Source organism: Xyrauchen texanus, chromosome 37 (genome assembly GCF_025860055.1).
Source record: "Xyrauchen texanus isolate HMW12.3.18 chromosome 37, RBS_HiC_50CHRs, whole genome shotgun sequence".
Classification (NCBI taxonomy): Eukaryota; Metazoa; Chordata; class Actinopteri; order Cypriniformes; family Catostomidae; genus Xyrauchen; species Xyrauchen texanus.
In genome coordinates, this window is record NC_068312.1 from 28,427,176 (window position 1) to 28,445,538 (window position 18,363).

The following is an 18,363-nucleotide window of genomic DNA, read 5'->3' on the forward strand; positions in this document are numbered from 1 at the left end:
TTGCCATATGATTACGTTGTTCATTACACATCATAGCAGTTCAGAGGTGAAAACAATGTGTGGCGCAAACAAGCGGGTTAAATATCATCCCATACAGATTCTTTTTTTAAAGTTGTTGATTTTAATCTAGATTTAAATCAACAAAACCAACCTCCCTACCCTAAACCTTAATCTCTATGTCAATAATGTCATAAAAGAAAACTTGACATGGAAAACGCAATTGCTGAAGCAACCACGTCATTCTGTGGTACGTCTTTAGCACTTGTGGTTCATTTGCATACTTTTTTGGACTTGTACGCCAGTGCTTTACATTGCAAGTGCGATGCTCTATTAGTTAAGTTACTTTGCAATTTGATTGCACTTGAATAAGCTTGTAAATGTAGTTTTATGTAATGCAAAATATCTAAACGTGTTGCCTTAAAAGTCATATGCTATAGTAAAAGTGTTTTGATGTCATAAGATAACATTGTGTGAGAAATATACAAAATTCATACAAGGAGCCACATACAAATAATTTAGCAAAAACTTAGGTAGAGAGTAACGTTATTCTATGAGACCAGGTTGAATAATTTTCTGTTACTCTCTGCTGTATTTGTCTAATAAAAAGCCAAATATTAATGGTAATAAATATTACAAAATAGTAAAGATTTCATTTGCGCCTTCCTGCACCAGTGATCACTTGCAGTCTGCAGCTCCATTTACTTCATAGTGTTTCATGTCTGTGCTTTATTGCCATCATACTGTAAATTCCAAATAAATTGCAAAACAGAGTACAGTTTCCCATATTTGCACCTCCTCTGCATTCTTTTAATATATCATTCACCACCAACATCCCGATAATCACCCCTACCTCTTGAAAATGGACATTAAACACTGAATGTAGGGAGAAAGATGAAACCTGTCATTTTCCATTGTAATGAACATGATAAAATCAATACACACTATGACACAATCAATAATCTATCAGCTCTGTTCACTAAGCCTCCGCCTTTTTTCTCTTCTCCTGTTTTTCTGTCCATCCAGTTCAATCTGAAATCATCAGCCAATCAGTCGAGGGTAGATTTGATTGTTTGAACTGTTTCTGCCTCTTTGTGTCGACCGGCGCTGACAGTCAGCATGCTTTTCTGTCACTCCGACTCAAATCTCATCCAGGCTCATGAAAATGCATCGCCACTTGTAGTAAAGAGATCAAAAGACGAGACAAGAGGAGAGATGCAAAGATGGAGGAAGGGCAGAATTAAGACAGATTGAGACTATAAACACTCTTTCTATCTCTCTCACAAACACACACACACACACACACACACACATACTGTACATAAACTCCCTGACACCCCCTCCCTTTAGCCTGTCCCTTCCTTAGGCATATTAAATGCTTCCAGGTCTTGATGGCATATTTATCTTCACCCTCTGGGCATTTGCACCATGCCTCCATCCCTCTCTCTGTCACCTCCATCATTGCAACATCACAAATTACAAGCTGTTACATTGTTCATGACATTTCGCAGCCAGTCGAGCTCAAGGCAGTCCCTGTGAAAATCATAGCATAGCAAATCATCAGCATCAGACAAGGCAGTGCGGCACATTAGCCACTCTGAACACATGAAAGATTTCTCCAATAAAGAAATTATAGCTGTAATCTGCTTAGTGACAGAGCTGTGGACAGTAATTGTGTCAAATTGAACTCGGCCCCAGGGTGTGTTAGAGCCTTCCTGCTGTACAGGACCCCAGTACAGACAACTTCTTTTTTGTTTTTTATCTGACTGTGAAGGAAATGTTGCTTGAGATCAGTTCGCCACCTAATCCTTGGTTTCATAGTATGTCTCCTTTGAGTGTTTTTATAGCAAGGGCAAGTGTCGCTTGTAACGGGGCAGTGGTGATGAAATATGTGTTCACTGCTAATAGTTCTGCTGAGTAGTTGAGTTCTGTTAATAATGCTATCTGCTATTTATAGTATGGGTCCGGCTCAAAAGGATTGTCTTGCTGCTGGTCCGCCTAAGGTACAGACACCAGTGTACTTCACAACACTTGTTATGTATAATTTATTTATCTCCACAGGCAATAATAATTGTTGTCTCTCTCAGTCTCTGTTCTCGATCCACATAAAGAAAGAGGGGTCTTCCTCTGCTTCCTCTCCACGTCCTGCTGATGAGGCTGTGCACTCCGACAGGTACCAGGTGAGAACAGGGTAGACAATGCACATTATTTCATAAATAAATAACAGCATTAGCTTATATTTCTCTTATTAGGAATAAAGGGATGATCAGAGCAACTTTCATAACTTCATCAAACTCATTTCAGTGTGGACTAATCCTGTCCCTGACTCTATGTCAGTCAAGTGTTTAAAGGAATAGATCACCCAAAAAATGAAAATTCTCTCATCATTTACTCTCATCTCATCCCAGATTTGCATGACTTTCTTTCTTCTGCTGAACTCAAATGAAGATATTTTTAGAAGAATATCTCAGCTCTGAAGGTCCATACAATGCAAGTGAGTGGCTGCCAAAAACTTCCAAAAATCAGAAAGTCAGCATAAATGTAATCCATAAGATTCCAGTGGTTAAAACAATGACTTCAGAAGCGACATAACAGGTGCGGGTGAGAAACTTGCTGTGGCAATATTTCATTTTTGTCTCCTTGTGTTTTTGCTGATTAACATTCTTCATGCATATTGCCCCCTACTGGGAAACCATTTTTATGATAAAATATGACTTAAATATTGATCTGTTTCTCACCCACATCTAGCATATCACTTCTGAAGATATGGATTAAAACATATGAGTCGTATGGATTACCTTTATGATGACTTTATGTGCTTTTTGGAGCATCAAAATTTTGGCACCCATTCACTTGCATTGTATGGACATACAGAGCTGAAATATTCTTCTAAAAGAAATTAATACACAACTGGGATGGCATGCGGGTGAGTAAATGAAATCATTTTTGGGTGAACTGTCCTAATGTCCTTTACTATTGAAGACAGCCCTTAGTATAGTGCTGCCCTCTACTGGAATTCAAGATGAGTATTTAGGCTCATTCTTGAAGTAGTTGTACTGAGATTATTCTCATTCTATTTTACTGAGATTTTATATATATATTTTGAGATTTCACTTTTCTGAAAATTTTCTAATTCTATTTTTACTGAGATTATAAATATTAAGATTTCACTTTTTTCCAAGATTATTCTAGTTCTATTTTACTGAGATTATCTGTATTAAAGTTTCAGTTTTTCCTCCTCTATTTTTCATTTCAGACATTTTTGCGAGTCCGAACAAACAGGCAAACAAGGCTCAATGGTATGTTGTAAATATCAGTATCTTACAATAATCCATAGATTTCTCTCTTTTATTTTAAATTATAATTTTTTGTTTGGGACTTCAGAGGGGCTTGGATATGACCAAATATATGTAAATATTAAAATAGCTTGATTAAATATGTCTCTAAATTGTATAAAAAGGGGAATATATTCACATAGTATCACAAATTGTCCTTAAACAGCAATAATTACGACTGCGTTCAGATGGCAAAATACCCATACTATTTCTACCATAGCTATATATGGTAGACATTTGAATATTAGTATGGTAGTATGCCATTCCGAAGTCAGCCACACTTTTAGTCACAATCAAGATCAAATAGTTAAAGCACCATCCCTGACATTTGACCTAGCACCCTTACTAGCAAAGGACTATTGACCTTTAACCTTTTGATATGTTAACAGTTAAGGAGCTCTGCTGGTGCAGGTGCTACGCCAAACAGAAAGTGAAATCTATTAATGACTATGGATTCCCACATGTATCTTCCTGCCCATTGTCTGGTAAGCAGTTCCATCACATAATGTACACAACAGCAAATACAGTACCAAGACTTTGATTATTTCTTTAGATCATTCATTTTTTCATGTGAACAACTATGAGATTTTTAACTCATCTAATATTCCAGAAAATTTATCAGCATTGATTAAAAATAATAATTTAAAGAGAAATTAACTCTAGAATTATAGGATGGTTAAAATTGTACTGGTGCTACATAGTATAGAATCTTTGTACTCAAAAGATTGGAACTCTATCACATTGAAACTTCAGTAATTTATCAGGACTGTTAATCTTTATGTTGTTTCATTAAAATAAAAAAAGTTGCACTGGAGGTTTGGTTACATCTAATTGATCATATTCGCTTTCTAATTAATGATCATCTCGTGTGTTATGGTCAACTTCCCTGTGATTGTTAGGGGACCTGCTCTGTTTCTACTGTCCTCTTTGACTCTATTATGAGCTGAGGCTCCTAAAGTCTAATGTCCCTTAAAACCATTAGCAGCTCAGCAAAAAACATAGAGATTTTAATGGAGTGGTGGATTCTGTTCCACTGTGCTGAATTTACTTCCTGTATGTGTGTCAGAGAGAACTCTGGAAATCTTTTATTTGTCCTTATTTCATAATCAGATAAACAGATCGATTCAATTCCCTTGCTATTTATTCATTGTTGTTTTTCTGGAGATAGAGGTCTTTCTGTCTTATCATTTTATATCAGGCTGAGATCATATGTCTCTGACCTGTTTCTGTCCCGCTCTGGTGTTTTGCATCATTATCTGTTTCACGATTTTCCATCATAAAACTGCCACTAGAGAAAAATCAAATCAAAAACTTGATTTATGTTTCGTATTCTTAGATAAGAACAAACTTAATTCAAACAGTGTCATAAAGCAGCAACACAATTCTATTTGTGCAGAGCAGCTGTTTTTTTGTTATTGTTTACATAAATTTCCCTGCTTTTTTTTCAACAGCACGCATCGGGAAATTTAAAAGACGTAAAGCGGAGGAGGACCAGGTATGATGGCTTTGCTGCTTAGTCGTTGTGTACTTCAGGTCTCAGTGAGAATCCATTGAACCTTCACTACATCGACAAAAGCATGTGGACAGTGGATACCCTCTTCTAATTAACAGTTTTGGCTATGCCCCTTAATTCTTGAAGAAAAATCTTAAAGGGATAGGTCACCCAAAAATTAAAATGTGGTCATTATTCACTTAACGTCATGTTAATCCAAGCTGTATTACTTTGTTTTTCTTCTTCTGTGATATACAAACAATGATGCTGGGTAAAATGTTTGCCTCAGTTACCATGCACTTCCATTTTTCTGCCCACTGTGAACCTCTGTGTCTGTAGCCCCCCTAGACCGGTTTTCCACTGACATGCTGTTTGTGATGTCTGTTTTTGACTGACAGGTGGTATGAGACATGCTGTTTGTTCAGGCAGCTGTCTTGTTCAGCTCTGTCAGTCGTAGGATGTATAAGACAGGTAGATGTGGGTGATAGAAGGGCCGGAAGGACCATACAAACTTTGAACCTGCATGTGAAATGTCTGTTTGTTTTTATTTTTTGCTGTTTTTTATGGTCTATCATGAAGAGGGCCTTTAGGGTAGGTAGCAAATGAAAACGGTGTCTCAAGGCTTGTAGGGACATTTTTACAAGATACTGTATAATGATGTGTGTGTGCACATCATTATATATGTGTGTGCGTGTGTTTTTTACAGAGAGACGGCATGTGTGTTACTGAAGATGGCTCTGTGGTGTCAGCCGGCAGTGAGTTTGAATGGGCTGAACAGAGAAGAATACAGATGGTTTCTGTTCTCAGAGGCTTCAGAGGTACAGAACACACACAAACCCTACACAGTAATTAAACCACACTGCAACTACCGAAATACATCACTAAAAATCAAGCTGAGGGGCCTGGGTAGCTCAGCGAGTAAAGAAGATGACAACCACCCTTGGCGTTGCGAGTTCGAAACCAGGGTGTGCTGAGTGACTCCAGCCAGGTCTATTAAAAGCAACCAAATTGGCCAGGTTGCTAGGGAGGATAGAGTCACATGGGGTAGCCTTCTCGTGGTCTCTATAATGTGTGGTTCACACTCTCGGTGGGGCTTGGGAGCTTGAAGCCTCCACACACGTAGACTTTGTCAGTTTGAACCAGTCTGGACATTCTCTGTTGACCTCTCTCATCAACAAGGTGTTTCCATCCACAGAACTGCCGCTCACTAGATTTTTTATTTTTTTTTACTGTTGTGCATTAAAATCTCAGGAGATCAGCAGTTACAGAAATACTCAAACCAGCCCATCTGGCACCAACAATCATGCCGCACTCCAAATGACTGAGATCACATTTTTTCCCCATTCTAATGGTTGATGTGAACATTAACTGAAGCTCCTGACCCATATCTGCATTCTTTTATGCACTGGACTGCAGCCTGTTGGTGCTGTTTGTGCAGCCCGAGGGGGGACCTACACAATATTAGGCAGGTGGTTTTAATGTTGTGGTTGATCGGTGTAAATACTTGTGTTTTTTAGCACATTATGACAACTTACATCTCTAACTAATTTTTCAGTATGTAACTCTAACACAATGAATGCACACTCCATCTATTTTGACACCTTTTGCACAGTCTTTGTGCTCTAGTTCTGCATAAACACTTTTAAGGCTTTGAATTTGACATGCCAATATCACTCAATAACTGCCCCCAGGTTTAACTCTGATATTGAACTTTTGCTGTTCTCTGTCTTCAGGTTTGGTGAGCAGTACATTCAAAGAGCACCAAGACAGTGATGCAGATCTGGACGTGGATGGTGATGATACTTTGGAGTATGGAAAAGCCCAGTATCCTTATTCATGCTATCAGTCAACACAGTTTACGGCACAGCTTTTGTTTGTATGAATGTTACACGGGTTAAGCCTTTCTTACAGTGTTGATTTCTCAGGGCCAGAAAATACTTTTCTTCTGGCATAACATGCCTAATATATAAATATTTTTTCATCTCTTCTCATTGACATTTTTGCAATGAGAAAAAAAATGTATCCAATCAGAATTCATTCCTCAATGCTTACAAGAAAAGCGTGACAACTTTTTCACAAATCGTATGCCCGAAGCCATGCTCCTTAGCCGAAGCAGCGCGTGATTCTGAGCTCCTCCCCGTCAGGCCTTCAGAATTTCTGCAGAATCCCTCAACAGTGCAGTGAATAGGCATCTAAAGTCAGATTGTCAGATTCATCAGCCAATCAGATTGATTTATTTGTTCTTGGTGGGTATGGTCTTTAGGATATGTCCCAGTCCAGGCCTTCTAGCTGGTCTTGAGTGACACAATCACACTTTAAGTGATATATGTAATTTGAAAGCGAAGAGCGTGAGATCTTGCTAACGAGTCGGCTGTCATCACTGCTGTTATTGCCGTTGAGAAAGAGATCCTCATGGATTTAAAAACCTGAGATGTTCTTCATGATCTTGTGATTGATTCATAAAACAGGAAAGGAGGACTGATTTTCACTTCAAGTAAATTGGTACGTTCTTGTTGCATTGTTACAGCAACATCAGGAGTTTTCTAAGTGTAAATTAGGCTGCTTGGGCATTCAGTGTCGGATCAAGTTTTGAAAAGTAACAGTGTAACCTCACGAAACAAAATCTATTGCAAGCAACATTTCAATCTCAAATATTAGAGAACTTTTTCTTCGTATTAGACCTCCTTGGTTCTGACTGTCATGCGTGGATGTGTTTTTAAAATGTAAATTGGTATTATTAGTTGACTGCCACGTAATGTATGACGGTGTCTTATTCTTTGTGAAACTGTTTTCTTAATAGCATGAATCGCACTGAAGGCCTAGACTTAAAATGCAAGGGCCACCACTGCTTTCTATTGATAAGCGCTGTTTCCTAAGCAAATTGTCTCAGATACACAGAGGCAGATGTGATTCCCTGTTCAGGAAATGAACCCAGAGATTCAGAGGAGAGACAGGCGCAGAGAGGAGATGTTTTAAAGTATATGAACAGACACAAAAAGCCCACTTTTATTAGGAGTCCTATATAAAGTACCTTTTTAATTTCTGTAAACCATTTTTTTTTAAGTGGGGAGACAACCAGAAGATTATCTCCAGATCGAACCAAGTTGGCAAACACAGGTGAGCCTTGGATTGTTTTAAGTGTGTTTTATTTTATTTTATTTTTTTACATATTCTGTTTTTGGCTACAGTATGTAGAGCTAACTCTTTTAGCTTGTGTTAATGCATTAATTGCATTTTTTTGTGTTTGTAGAAACTCCAACTACAAGTAATGGAGAGTTTGACAACAACACAAGCACAACATCTCCAAGAACCTGCAATAACAGCGAGTTTGAAATGTAAGTGTATCTTAACACAAACACACTCCGTTTTGAATGCTTTATTGTGTATACGTTACAAAAATTGTGTTCATCATAGAATTGATATGTGCCACAGATTAACCACAGCTTAGTTATTGTGACTGAAATAATTCATAAATACCACCTCACATAAAAAACACAAATACTATTAGAGCTGTGGCCTAGTGGTTTACACATGGTTTCCTGACACATTAATCTAGGATAGGTAGATTGGTATCTGCCCTGTGTTGTGAGCTGAACCCTTTCCACTCTCTTTGCCCAATAATTTCCTGATTCAGGTGCAACCACCAAGCCTTCTCTGCATCTCTGCCATGTTCTTGGAAGAAATGTTTAAAAGATCATGATGCAGCACTTTTTAAACCCTGTTGTCTTTCCTTGTGTACTGGGACAGATTTGTATGCATTACTAAACATGCAGCTGGGGTCATGTTTCCACATAGGACACATGAGGAATTATACATAGCTGACCCATTCAATAACAATGTCACAAATCAGTTCTTTCTCAGTGGGGCTACATTTTGGCAGGTTAACTGAAGCGTGTGTGTCATTGGTTTTGGAGTGTGTCATTAATCAGATTGATTGATTCATTTATCAGTCAGAGTCACAGAGAAACCATGAAATACTTTTTTAAATTATTCCAATTTTTACTTGCAATGATTTGTACATATGTGCATGTCCACCCACATGTTAGAGAGATTGCATCATCACCATTACAATAACAAAGAATGCCCCTCTTCTTAAGTTGAACAGTAAAGATGATTGCATTTTTATCAAAGATCAAAAAAAATATTTATTTGGATTAATGTGCACTGATTAATAATTCACAATAAGACCAGGAATATGCATTAAGAAAGTAAATAATGTCAATAATTCTATTTTAAACTGCTATTTTGGTTGGACACTAACCTCAATAATTTGTATATATTTTAACCATGTACATCTGTAACATTTCTGGTTTGGAGCAGTTATTTGCTCTCCATCACCTCTCCAATGGGTATCTAGCCTGAGAATCAGGCCAGTTATTTTATATTTCCTCCAGACAGTTGCAAGAGGGAAAAAAAAGCATTCATTATGCTTATATTTGGCAGCTATTACATGAGGCATATTTGATGGATCACTTAAACCTCCTGCTGTCATAGTTCAATTCCTGGGAGCTGATTAAATGCTGCTGCGTTGACCATGTTCCTGTCAGGGATTAGGGGGCTCTGAGCAAGTGTTATTTAATTGTGGTGAAGTGGAAACACTCGAGTAAGGACAGGTTAGTGAGGCAAGAAGGACAACCATTCCTGACAAATGACAGTCTCCCGCGGGGCGCTCGCCGCCCGGCCCTGTGTGGACAAGCTAATAAAGCAATTACACCGAGACAATGTTTGCACACTGTGGTGACACCTCCGTCCCTCACTTGCGGTGGCAAATGACGCTACAGGGGTCTATCCAGTTTTCCTATCCTCTGCCGTGTTTGTCCACACCGGTGCGAACATTTATTTTATTAAGGGACGATGTGGAACTGATTTTCAGGAGGATTTTTGTTATCTCTGATGAAGGCATATTTTCTCTTACCTTTAAAAACCCACAGCCTGTCATCATTTAGATTTAAAATCAATTGAAATATATTATTTACAATTATGGCTGCTACCAATAAAATCTATTTAACATCAAATTAAACGCTCTGCTAGAATGCCTTTTAAATCACCCTCTGGAAGCTACAGTATGCTCGATTTTATACCTCTCTATTGTCTACTATTACAGGAGATTACGATATGATTGCTGTTTGAAATTTAAGAGTTGTTGGGAGTGTTTTCTTCAAATTCAGATTTTTTAGGAGTTTTTAGTTAATTAAAAGCCATTTCATGTTAGCAACACATTCAACAACATTTGCCTCTGAGACGTAATGCTGATATCTAACAGCTACAAATCAATCCTTAATATGTGGTTATAAATGTTGACGTATATGAACAGATAAAAAAAAAAAAAAAAGAACAGGAATTCACAGCATTTTAAATATGTGGGGCATTTTTGTCAGCTTTGGTTGCTTTTTTGCCTAGATCCCAGTTAAGCTCTGACCCTGGCCCATGCTTGTTCTGATTTTATAAAAAAAATGTATGCTGTACTTTTTCCTAACAAAAGATGGTTCATTGCATAAAGTTCATACTCATTTTTGTAGGATCTTTATTTTTCTTGATTTCTGATATCCCTCTATAGGCAAACAAGGCAAGATTTACATCTCGAACATGAACATACTGTACATGTATGCAGTGTGTACTCCTTGTTGTTTTTTTGTTCATCAAATTTGACAATTTAAGGATGCGCACACACATGTATTACTGAATGCACCTCGTTTAATGATGCAATCTGTCTTGTGATTACTGTTCATGTGTAATTTAGAATTCATAACATGTGGCCTTCAGCAACAGAGCCCTGTGACTCTGTAATCAATCTATGATGGGTTTCTTCTTTGTTTGGTTTAGAGTATGGGATGACCCCTCCCTCAGCACGCTGGAGGCCCTAAAAACACGGATCAGAGATTTGGAGAAGCAGCTCACGCGAGGGGACAGATTCAAGTGTCTCATCTGCATGGTAAGCTTGGCCTTGCTGTTTAAATGTCTGAGCTTAAGGGTAAACCTAATCCAAGAGAAATGAGTGTCCCTACACACATTTACATGTAATGTGTAGTGATGCACCGAAATGAAAATTCTTAGCCGAAAAAAAATTCGGAACACACTGGGGCAAAATATTTTAATAATTACTTTAATTTAGACTTTGTTTGGAATAATTTAACAAATTCTAAATGTTATTATTAGAGGTACATTTACATTTATGCATTTGGCAGACGCTTTTATCCAAAGCGACTTACAGTGCCCTTATTACAGGGACAATCCCCCCGGAGCAATCTGGAGTTAAGTGACTTGCTCAAAGACACAATGGTGGTGGCTGTGGGGATTGAACCGACAACCTTCTGCTTAACAGTTTAGTACTTAAGACCACTACACCACCACTCCACAGTCCAAAAACACTTTTTCTGTAACTAAACATTTAATTATAAAATAGAGTAGACAGAAGAATTACATACAAAATTTGTAGCCTATTAAGAAAACCTTTATTGTAAACTATTCTACTGAATAATGCAGCAGCAAAATTAACAGTAATTCCTGTGAAAATCTTCAGTGAACATGATGCCAGTTCTATTGGCACTTTGTTTTTTACCACATTGTATGTGGACCTGGAATGGATTCTTTAACAGATCTCTTTTGTGTTAATTTAAAAAAATAATTATTAAAAAATAATAACAACAATAATTAAGTTATATTATACAATAATACAATTTCAGTTGTAATTACTCAACTTTAAAACCATCTGGCTTTTATTTTTGCAGAATATTTCAGGAAGATCTTTAAGATGCTGTGTGTACTCCTAAAACAGTAGTTCTTCTGTGCTGCAATGAATGTGTCAACAACAGAGCAGCGCTCTTTCTCTGAAGCACGCTGCACATGCAGACTATTTACTTAATAAACGCATCCTTTGTGATTAAAAAACTATTGTATGGCTTCAAGAGACTTTCAATATGATGCACAAGTCATATGGACTACTTAAATTGTGCCTTTATGCTTCTTTGATGTCACATCAGACTTGACAGTAATGGCTATGACATATAAAAGCACTTTATCGGAGCACTGGAAAAACGCTCTTCATTAATGCACTAATGACCAAGAGAGTGATCACTTCATTCTTGGGGATGTGGACTTTAATTCTCAACATAAACAATGCTTTTTCTCCCCGTGAGTGTTTCTGTTAACTGATTTTGAAGTAACAGTTTCTGTTTAAATTTTCATCCAAGATGTGTCCCCACATTTTTTGCCCTATTAAAATGTATACAATTTTGTGTATACTGTGGACAATCAGAAATGCCAAGGGTGCTTAGAAAAAAAAAGTACAAAACTGTACCTTTTTTGGTGCATGTGCCATCACTGGGGTGGTACCCTTAAATCTGACTATATTGTACCTCTTTTTAGTTATAACTCATTTATAAAGATTATTTAAAACTAGTTTTCGGTACTTCATTTTACCCTAAGGACTTATTATGTACCTTTAAAAGTATATTTATGTGTTTTGTTCCTCTGGGAACAAAAAGTACCTGTACAGTACAGTGGAAGTACATGGTTTTTATATGTTATTTTGTGGACCTGCTCTTAATTACATCATTGTTGTTATTACTATAGCAATTCACTGTATTGTAGTAAAAAGTAAGCCTAATATGTGTAACATGGACAAGTGTTGCTCAGTGCTTGTTATATGCAGGATTTTCCTCGGCAGAAATGTTTAGTTGTTAACGCTTTCATTAAGCCAAGGATTTTCAACCAGGTGTCCATGGACCCTGTGGGTTCATTAAGTTGCTGCAGGGGCTCTATGAAGTGATATTTGAAGAATATAAAAAAATACAAATATTTAATATTTCCAATTTTATTTCTAAATGTGGTTAATGTGGTGTATTGCTTTTTTGATTGTATGTTTGATGTTTTGTTATTAATGACAATTTTACTGTTATTATAAAGTTATTAGTTTAAAGAAATGTTCCGGGTTAAATACAAGTCAAGCTCAATTGACAGTAATTGTGACAATGTTAATTACCATGTTAAAAAAATGTAACGTTCAAAAATGGTCCCCATTCACTTCCATTGTAAATGCCTCACTTTAAAGGGCACCTATTATGGCATTTAAAATGTTCCTAATATTATTTTGGGAGTCCCCAACAACAGTTTTACATGCATGCAATGACAAAAAACACATTTGTTGTCTTATAATATGCATTTATGTTTACCTGATTTGCTCACCGACTCCCAAATGATTCGTTCAACGACTCATTTTTCCAAACCCCTCCTTTGCGTGACACTAATCTGCGGTGATTGGCCAGATGACCCAGTCAGTTGTGATTGGTGTACTCTGTGCAGAGATTGTCGGAAACGGAATGCCCATCACCGCTTTGTAGTAAAAAAATCAAAATCAGAGAAGGAATTTGAGTTGATTTATGTTAGCGATCATAGCCCAAAGTTCGGTGGTAAACACCCAATCAGTTATTGTTTGCTTTAGCCCAACGCATAAACATATTGGTAAAGCACTGCATTACTACAAGTTATTGCTCTATTCTTTATGACAACTCCAATAACATCGACAAACATTTCACATATTTCAAAAAAATTGACATTGGAGACCTAGAAGCTGCGCTGAGCTTAACTTACACAACACACACAAATACTTATTAAGCATGCTAAAAAACACATAAAAGCAACAATTATTAATAATACTTACAGGTTGTGATTCGGAGGAGGAAGCTGATCCAAATAAACTTGGTACTGAACCTTCCTTCAGTATCAACCGGCTCGCGAATCCACACTTGAAAGCATTCATGTTCGTAAAGCAATCGTCATTACAATGACGCAAACACAGCACAAGGTTCGGGCTATACTTGTGTGGTATAGTTGTAAATACAAACTCTAACCACTGATTCTTCACATGCTCGTCCCTGGACAGTGAAAAAAAGGTCGCTTTTGATATGCACTTCAGAACACAGCGTCTTGTTGTTGACATGATGTTTTCAAGTTTTCCCTGGTGTCTGCGTGCGCAATGAGTGGGCACGGCCAATTTGATCATTTTTCATCTTGACGCCACAACGAAAAGGAAAATGACTCATTGGAAAAAGGATTCATTAAATTGACTCAAGAGTGGACTCCTACTTTTGAGAGACAATAACTTTTTTTACAGTGAACTTTCATATATAAAACTTTGCAGGATGTTTTTGTTCACTTAAATCTATGTTACACACTACATGAAAGGTAATTTTCAAAATTCCATAATAGGAATATGCCACAAATGCTGTCGATTGAGCTTAACTTGATTTAACCTGGAATATTCCTTTAAATATTTGATCTTTATATATCTAATTTTCTTGAGTTCATATACTGTAGAGTACCAAGAGTCTAAGGAAATATGTAAAAGCAAATATGCATTTTTTTTTCTCTTTAGGATTCCTACACAGTACCGCTCACCTCCATCCAGTGCTGGCATGTCCATTGTGAAGAATGCTGGCTTCGCACTCTGGTGAGAACGTGTATCATAAATCTGTATACAGTAACAAAAGATTTTCAGCAAATGTGAACCACAGTATGTTTGTTAATTTGTAATGAAGTAAATTAAGAAATAAACAAAATATAAGAGACGATTATTGTCTTTAAATTTTAACTTAACTGTTTTATTCTTTCCTGTTTCTCACAGGGAGCAAAGAAACTGTGTCCACAGTGCAACACTATCACCTCACCTGGTGACCTAAGACGAGTGTATTTGTGATTATAGCTGGCCTGTCATCTGCCTGTTTGCACTCCACACAAACTGATCAATTTTACTGAGCAGAACCCTTCCTGGGCCAATGCAAAGCTTAGAGGACATTGTGCCCTACAGGGGAATGAATGCTGGCATTATATATGTTCCTGTTGGAATGCAACCCAGTTAGGTGAACACCACTGTGTGTCCAGTTTTCATTTCTTGATGAAATGGTAAAGTTTTATGGTATACATTTTCACAAATATCATGCTGTAACAATATTGTAAGGATGGTAAATTGATCACAAAATGGTGTTTCTATGTATAGAATATTTTTGATCATGAATAAAATATTGTATTTAAGTTATTCTCCTAGAGAAAGATCTAAAGCAATCTGTCCAATAGTTTTGTGAATGTTTACAGCAAACACTGAAGAGTTTTTTTTTTTTAATTGGATCTAGTGGTGTTGATATCTTAAACGGTAAAGAGTTAGCCTTTTAATCATTCATAAACTGAATATTGAATCGGGTACATTTATTGTTCATACTGTAATTTAATAGTTTCCACCTTAAGAACTATAACTTAATGGGATCTTTTAAATACGGTTTAAGATACATTCTCTTACGATACTTTTGAGGTGATGTACTATGTGTAATATCGTGTAATTGTTTATCTTATGCATTTAAAAAAAAAAAAAAGAAGAAGTTATTTTTTTGTCTCATGATCCCACTTTCTGTCACTCTTATCCCAAGCATGCTTACAATTACAGAGACAGGAGACTAGTTCAAAGTATACTTGGCGCGTTAGCATTGCTGATCGCTCTGCGCACAGTATGCGTGATGGAAATGTCAGCATGATGCAGTCCGCGCAGCTTGACCACGCGCCGGCATGATTTTGTAGACTTGCACACGCGGTCATCAGATATCAGTAGCCTACTGAGATAACAACCTTCAAGGTTCTATCATTGGAGAAAGCGTAACGGTCAACTAGCATTTTAGGACAGTTTGCTGATGCTATACAAATTACTGGAGAGAGCCGTAAACTGACACCTTCCGGTCGTAAAATCGTCTGTGACTTCTGTTATAAAACAGCAATTTGATCATTGTAAACTCCACACATAGTTCACTCCAAAATTATTGTTTAGGTTAAACTTGTTAGCATTAGCGGACAGGCGGTTAATTCATTAAATGATGAGCCGTTTCCTCACAAAAGCAGTTTATTCAACGTTCTGAAGCATCTCCTCTTTAGACATCAAATAAAAAAACGGCCTCTACCACCATAGAATGTCTATGTAACTGCCGCGTTACTCTAATCTATTCTAACCTTGTTGGCTTCCCTATCAGAAGGACTTTGGGAAACTCAGAAAGGTAACGCGGTCGACCACGCGCGAGGCGATCCGGAACACGCAAAAACGAAGTGTAAGAGCCTTAACTCTGCTAAAGAGTATCAAAGAAGTTGTAGTAGGCATGCGTCATATGCGTTCATATTCGCTCGTGATATGGTCAGAATAGTATACTCACAAAAGCAACGCGGTCGACCAGGCTCCAGCTGATCCGGAACACGCATAAACATACCTGGGCTTTAAGAATGATGCCAAATGTTAAAGCCATTTCACTAAGGTTTGCAGATTGAAAGAGTCAATGAATTAAACAGTTTTTGTTACTAACAGATACTCTGACTTAAAGTACTTCCCTGTATATTTTCTACATTTTTAGCTCTGGCTAGCAGGTAATGTTGATTCTTAATGCAGGATATGGATGCGGTATGCTTAGTCTTCCTTACTTCTCTCCACTGCCAATCAGAACAAACGTCTCCTAACACTGAAGGCTAATGCATTCGTGACTTGAATTAACTACAACACTAACAGAAGAGGAATTCGATTTCCTTCTGTGGCATTATAGCAATAGTTTGTTACCGTCTAGTCAAGTTACAACAAGATCGTAAAGCACTTTTGAAAGTTATCTAAGATTGAAACATACAACCAGCTTTGTTTTATGATAATGTATAATGTAATGTCTGTTTTTCTTTGACAAAATAAACTAAATTTGTTGTCTAACAAAGATTTTTTGTTGTAGTTGTTGCACCCTAAAATTATCTATTGAACATTAAACTCATCAGTCAGCACCAATACACCATAACTGGGTTGGACTTAAATGTGGATCTGGACCTTTTGGAAGGTAAATCATGTTTAATCTTAACCTTAACAGTTGCTCATACCCCGCAGTCTGTTTATCACATTGCTGTTAAGAATCTTAACACCACCAGGCCAGTTCGCCTCAACCATTCTAAAGCTATACTTTTAATGAATGACCTCATAAAAGGATGTCTGAGGTTGATGATCAGACATCTCTCTAATTAGCGGAAATATACAGACATTTGTCTGTGTATTTAGGTCAGTGCTGGATTAGCCCAGCACTTTCCAGTTCAAGGTGACACTCAATCCTGCTCCTAATGCAGGACATTTACATGCCATAGTCCTCTTCCCACAGAGCACTACTTATGTGAGATTTTCACCTATAAAATAATGTATGCAACAAAAATGTTCTCTGTTTTTGTATATTTATGCTTCCAGTAACCTCAGATAATGACATTTTTGGAGTTAATGTTTTGGAAAGGATATCATGGAAAAACGGAGTGCAGAAATGCCCAGTTTAAATTGGCCACTAATGGGTGCTTTGAGAAGATCCAGATTTCAATTCATTCAGTGCAACATTTTCAGTCTATGGTTAAAAAAAAAAAAAGAAAAGAAAATGTCAATGTATTATGATATAATTTGTTTTGTCTGATTTAGATATAAGATTTCATGTCTTAAAATATATTGCAATCTTGGGTATTGATTGGTAGGGCAAGGTCTAGTTGGCATGCTTTTTTTTGTTTTGTAAGGCACAATAAAATAAATAAAAAAAGCTACTGGACATTTCCACCATTGTTGCTCAAGAAAAAACACTAAACTTTTAAAGAACCTTATTTTTTCAGTATGGTGGTTAACCTCTTATCTTTGTCATAACAACAGATACACAAGACCTGCAATTTGATTGGCTCAGATTGAATGGAGGATGTGGTAATTGTTGCTGGCAGTAATCTGTAGCTGTAAGTCAGTGTTACACAAACACACACACAGTCTAAACTGCACAGCAGAGATAAGGTAAGACCCATATTTTTAGAGTTGCTTGGGGGGGTTGATTATTAGGGGGGCAACCCTAAAACATATATTACAAAATGTAATATATGTATGTAGTAATCAAAATGGTTTTGTTTTCTTGGAAAATTAAAAGCATATTAATTTTGTTTGTCTTTAATCTAAGGTTCACATCATTTGGTTTTCCTTTCATTGAGAGAAAATCAGATTTAGTGTTAATTTATTGTGTCTCCAATTTTACAATATTATATTGTTTATATTATTATATACTATTTATGATAACTATAAAAAATTATAATTATGTCTCTTTTTTTAATTCCTTAGTTGATAGATCAGAAATTTTATGGTGAGTTTGGCATTTGACACTTCAAAATGTCTACCACAGTAAACATGCTTAATATAATCTCAACAAAGATGAGGCAGTGTTCATAATCAAAATATTACGGTTATCAGGTCTCAAGTTCATTATTGAAATATTTAATATAATAAACAGTTAAACCACAACATGATTATGCAAACTGTTAGTGAACAGCTGAATATTTACTGTATATTAACTTTTGTGTATATCTGGATCAGAGGGTGTGTCCACCTTATATATATATAATATTTGTCAGAGACCCCCCAAATGGTCACTAGGCCTTTGTCATTCAATTTAGCTTATGCTGGCTAATCCCTCTTCATGGGCTAACTTGACTTCATGAAGACATTTTAATTGCACTTTAGAGGAACAAGTT

The 18,363-nt window shown here is 36.8% G+C and overlaps 1 protein-coding gene across 2 annotated transcripts in view; it reads left to right on the forward strand.

Moving 5' to 3' along the window:
• Positions 1–16,468, forward strand: part of rnf220b (ring finger protein 220b) — a 43,939-nt gene extending 27,471 nt beyond the window's left edge. Inside the window, exons 4-16 of one of the 2 annotated variants that reach the window (XM_052109038.1) lie at positions 1,955–2,000; positions 2,085–2,177; positions 3,254–3,296; positions 3,722–3,817; positions 4,784–4,827; positions 5,531–5,642; positions 6,558–6,648; positions 7,715–7,801; positions 7,889–7,941; positions 8,075–8,159; positions 10,648–10,756; positions 14,198–14,272; positions 14,447–16,468. In XM_052109038.1, coding sequence (XP_051964998.1) covers positions 1,955–2,000; positions 2,085–2,177; positions 3,254–3,296; positions 3,722–3,817; positions 4,784–4,827; positions 5,531–5,642; positions 6,558–6,648; positions 7,715–7,801; positions 7,889–7,941; positions 8,075–8,159; positions 10,648–10,756; positions 14,198–14,272; positions 14,447–14,518 — 1,006 coding nt within the window. In that variant the 3' untranslated portion in view covers positions 14,519–16,468. The remainder of the gene's footprint in view (positions 1–1,954; positions 2,001–2,084; positions 2,178–3,253; positions 3,297–3,721; positions 3,818–4,783; positions 4,828–5,530; positions 5,643–6,557; positions 6,649–7,714; positions 7,802–7,888; positions 7,942–8,074; positions 8,160–10,647; positions 10,757–14,197; positions 14,273–14,446) is intronic. The other variant, XM_052109039.1, reaches the window with a different exon arrangement.
• Positions 16,469–18,363: the final 1,895 nt, after the last annotated feature.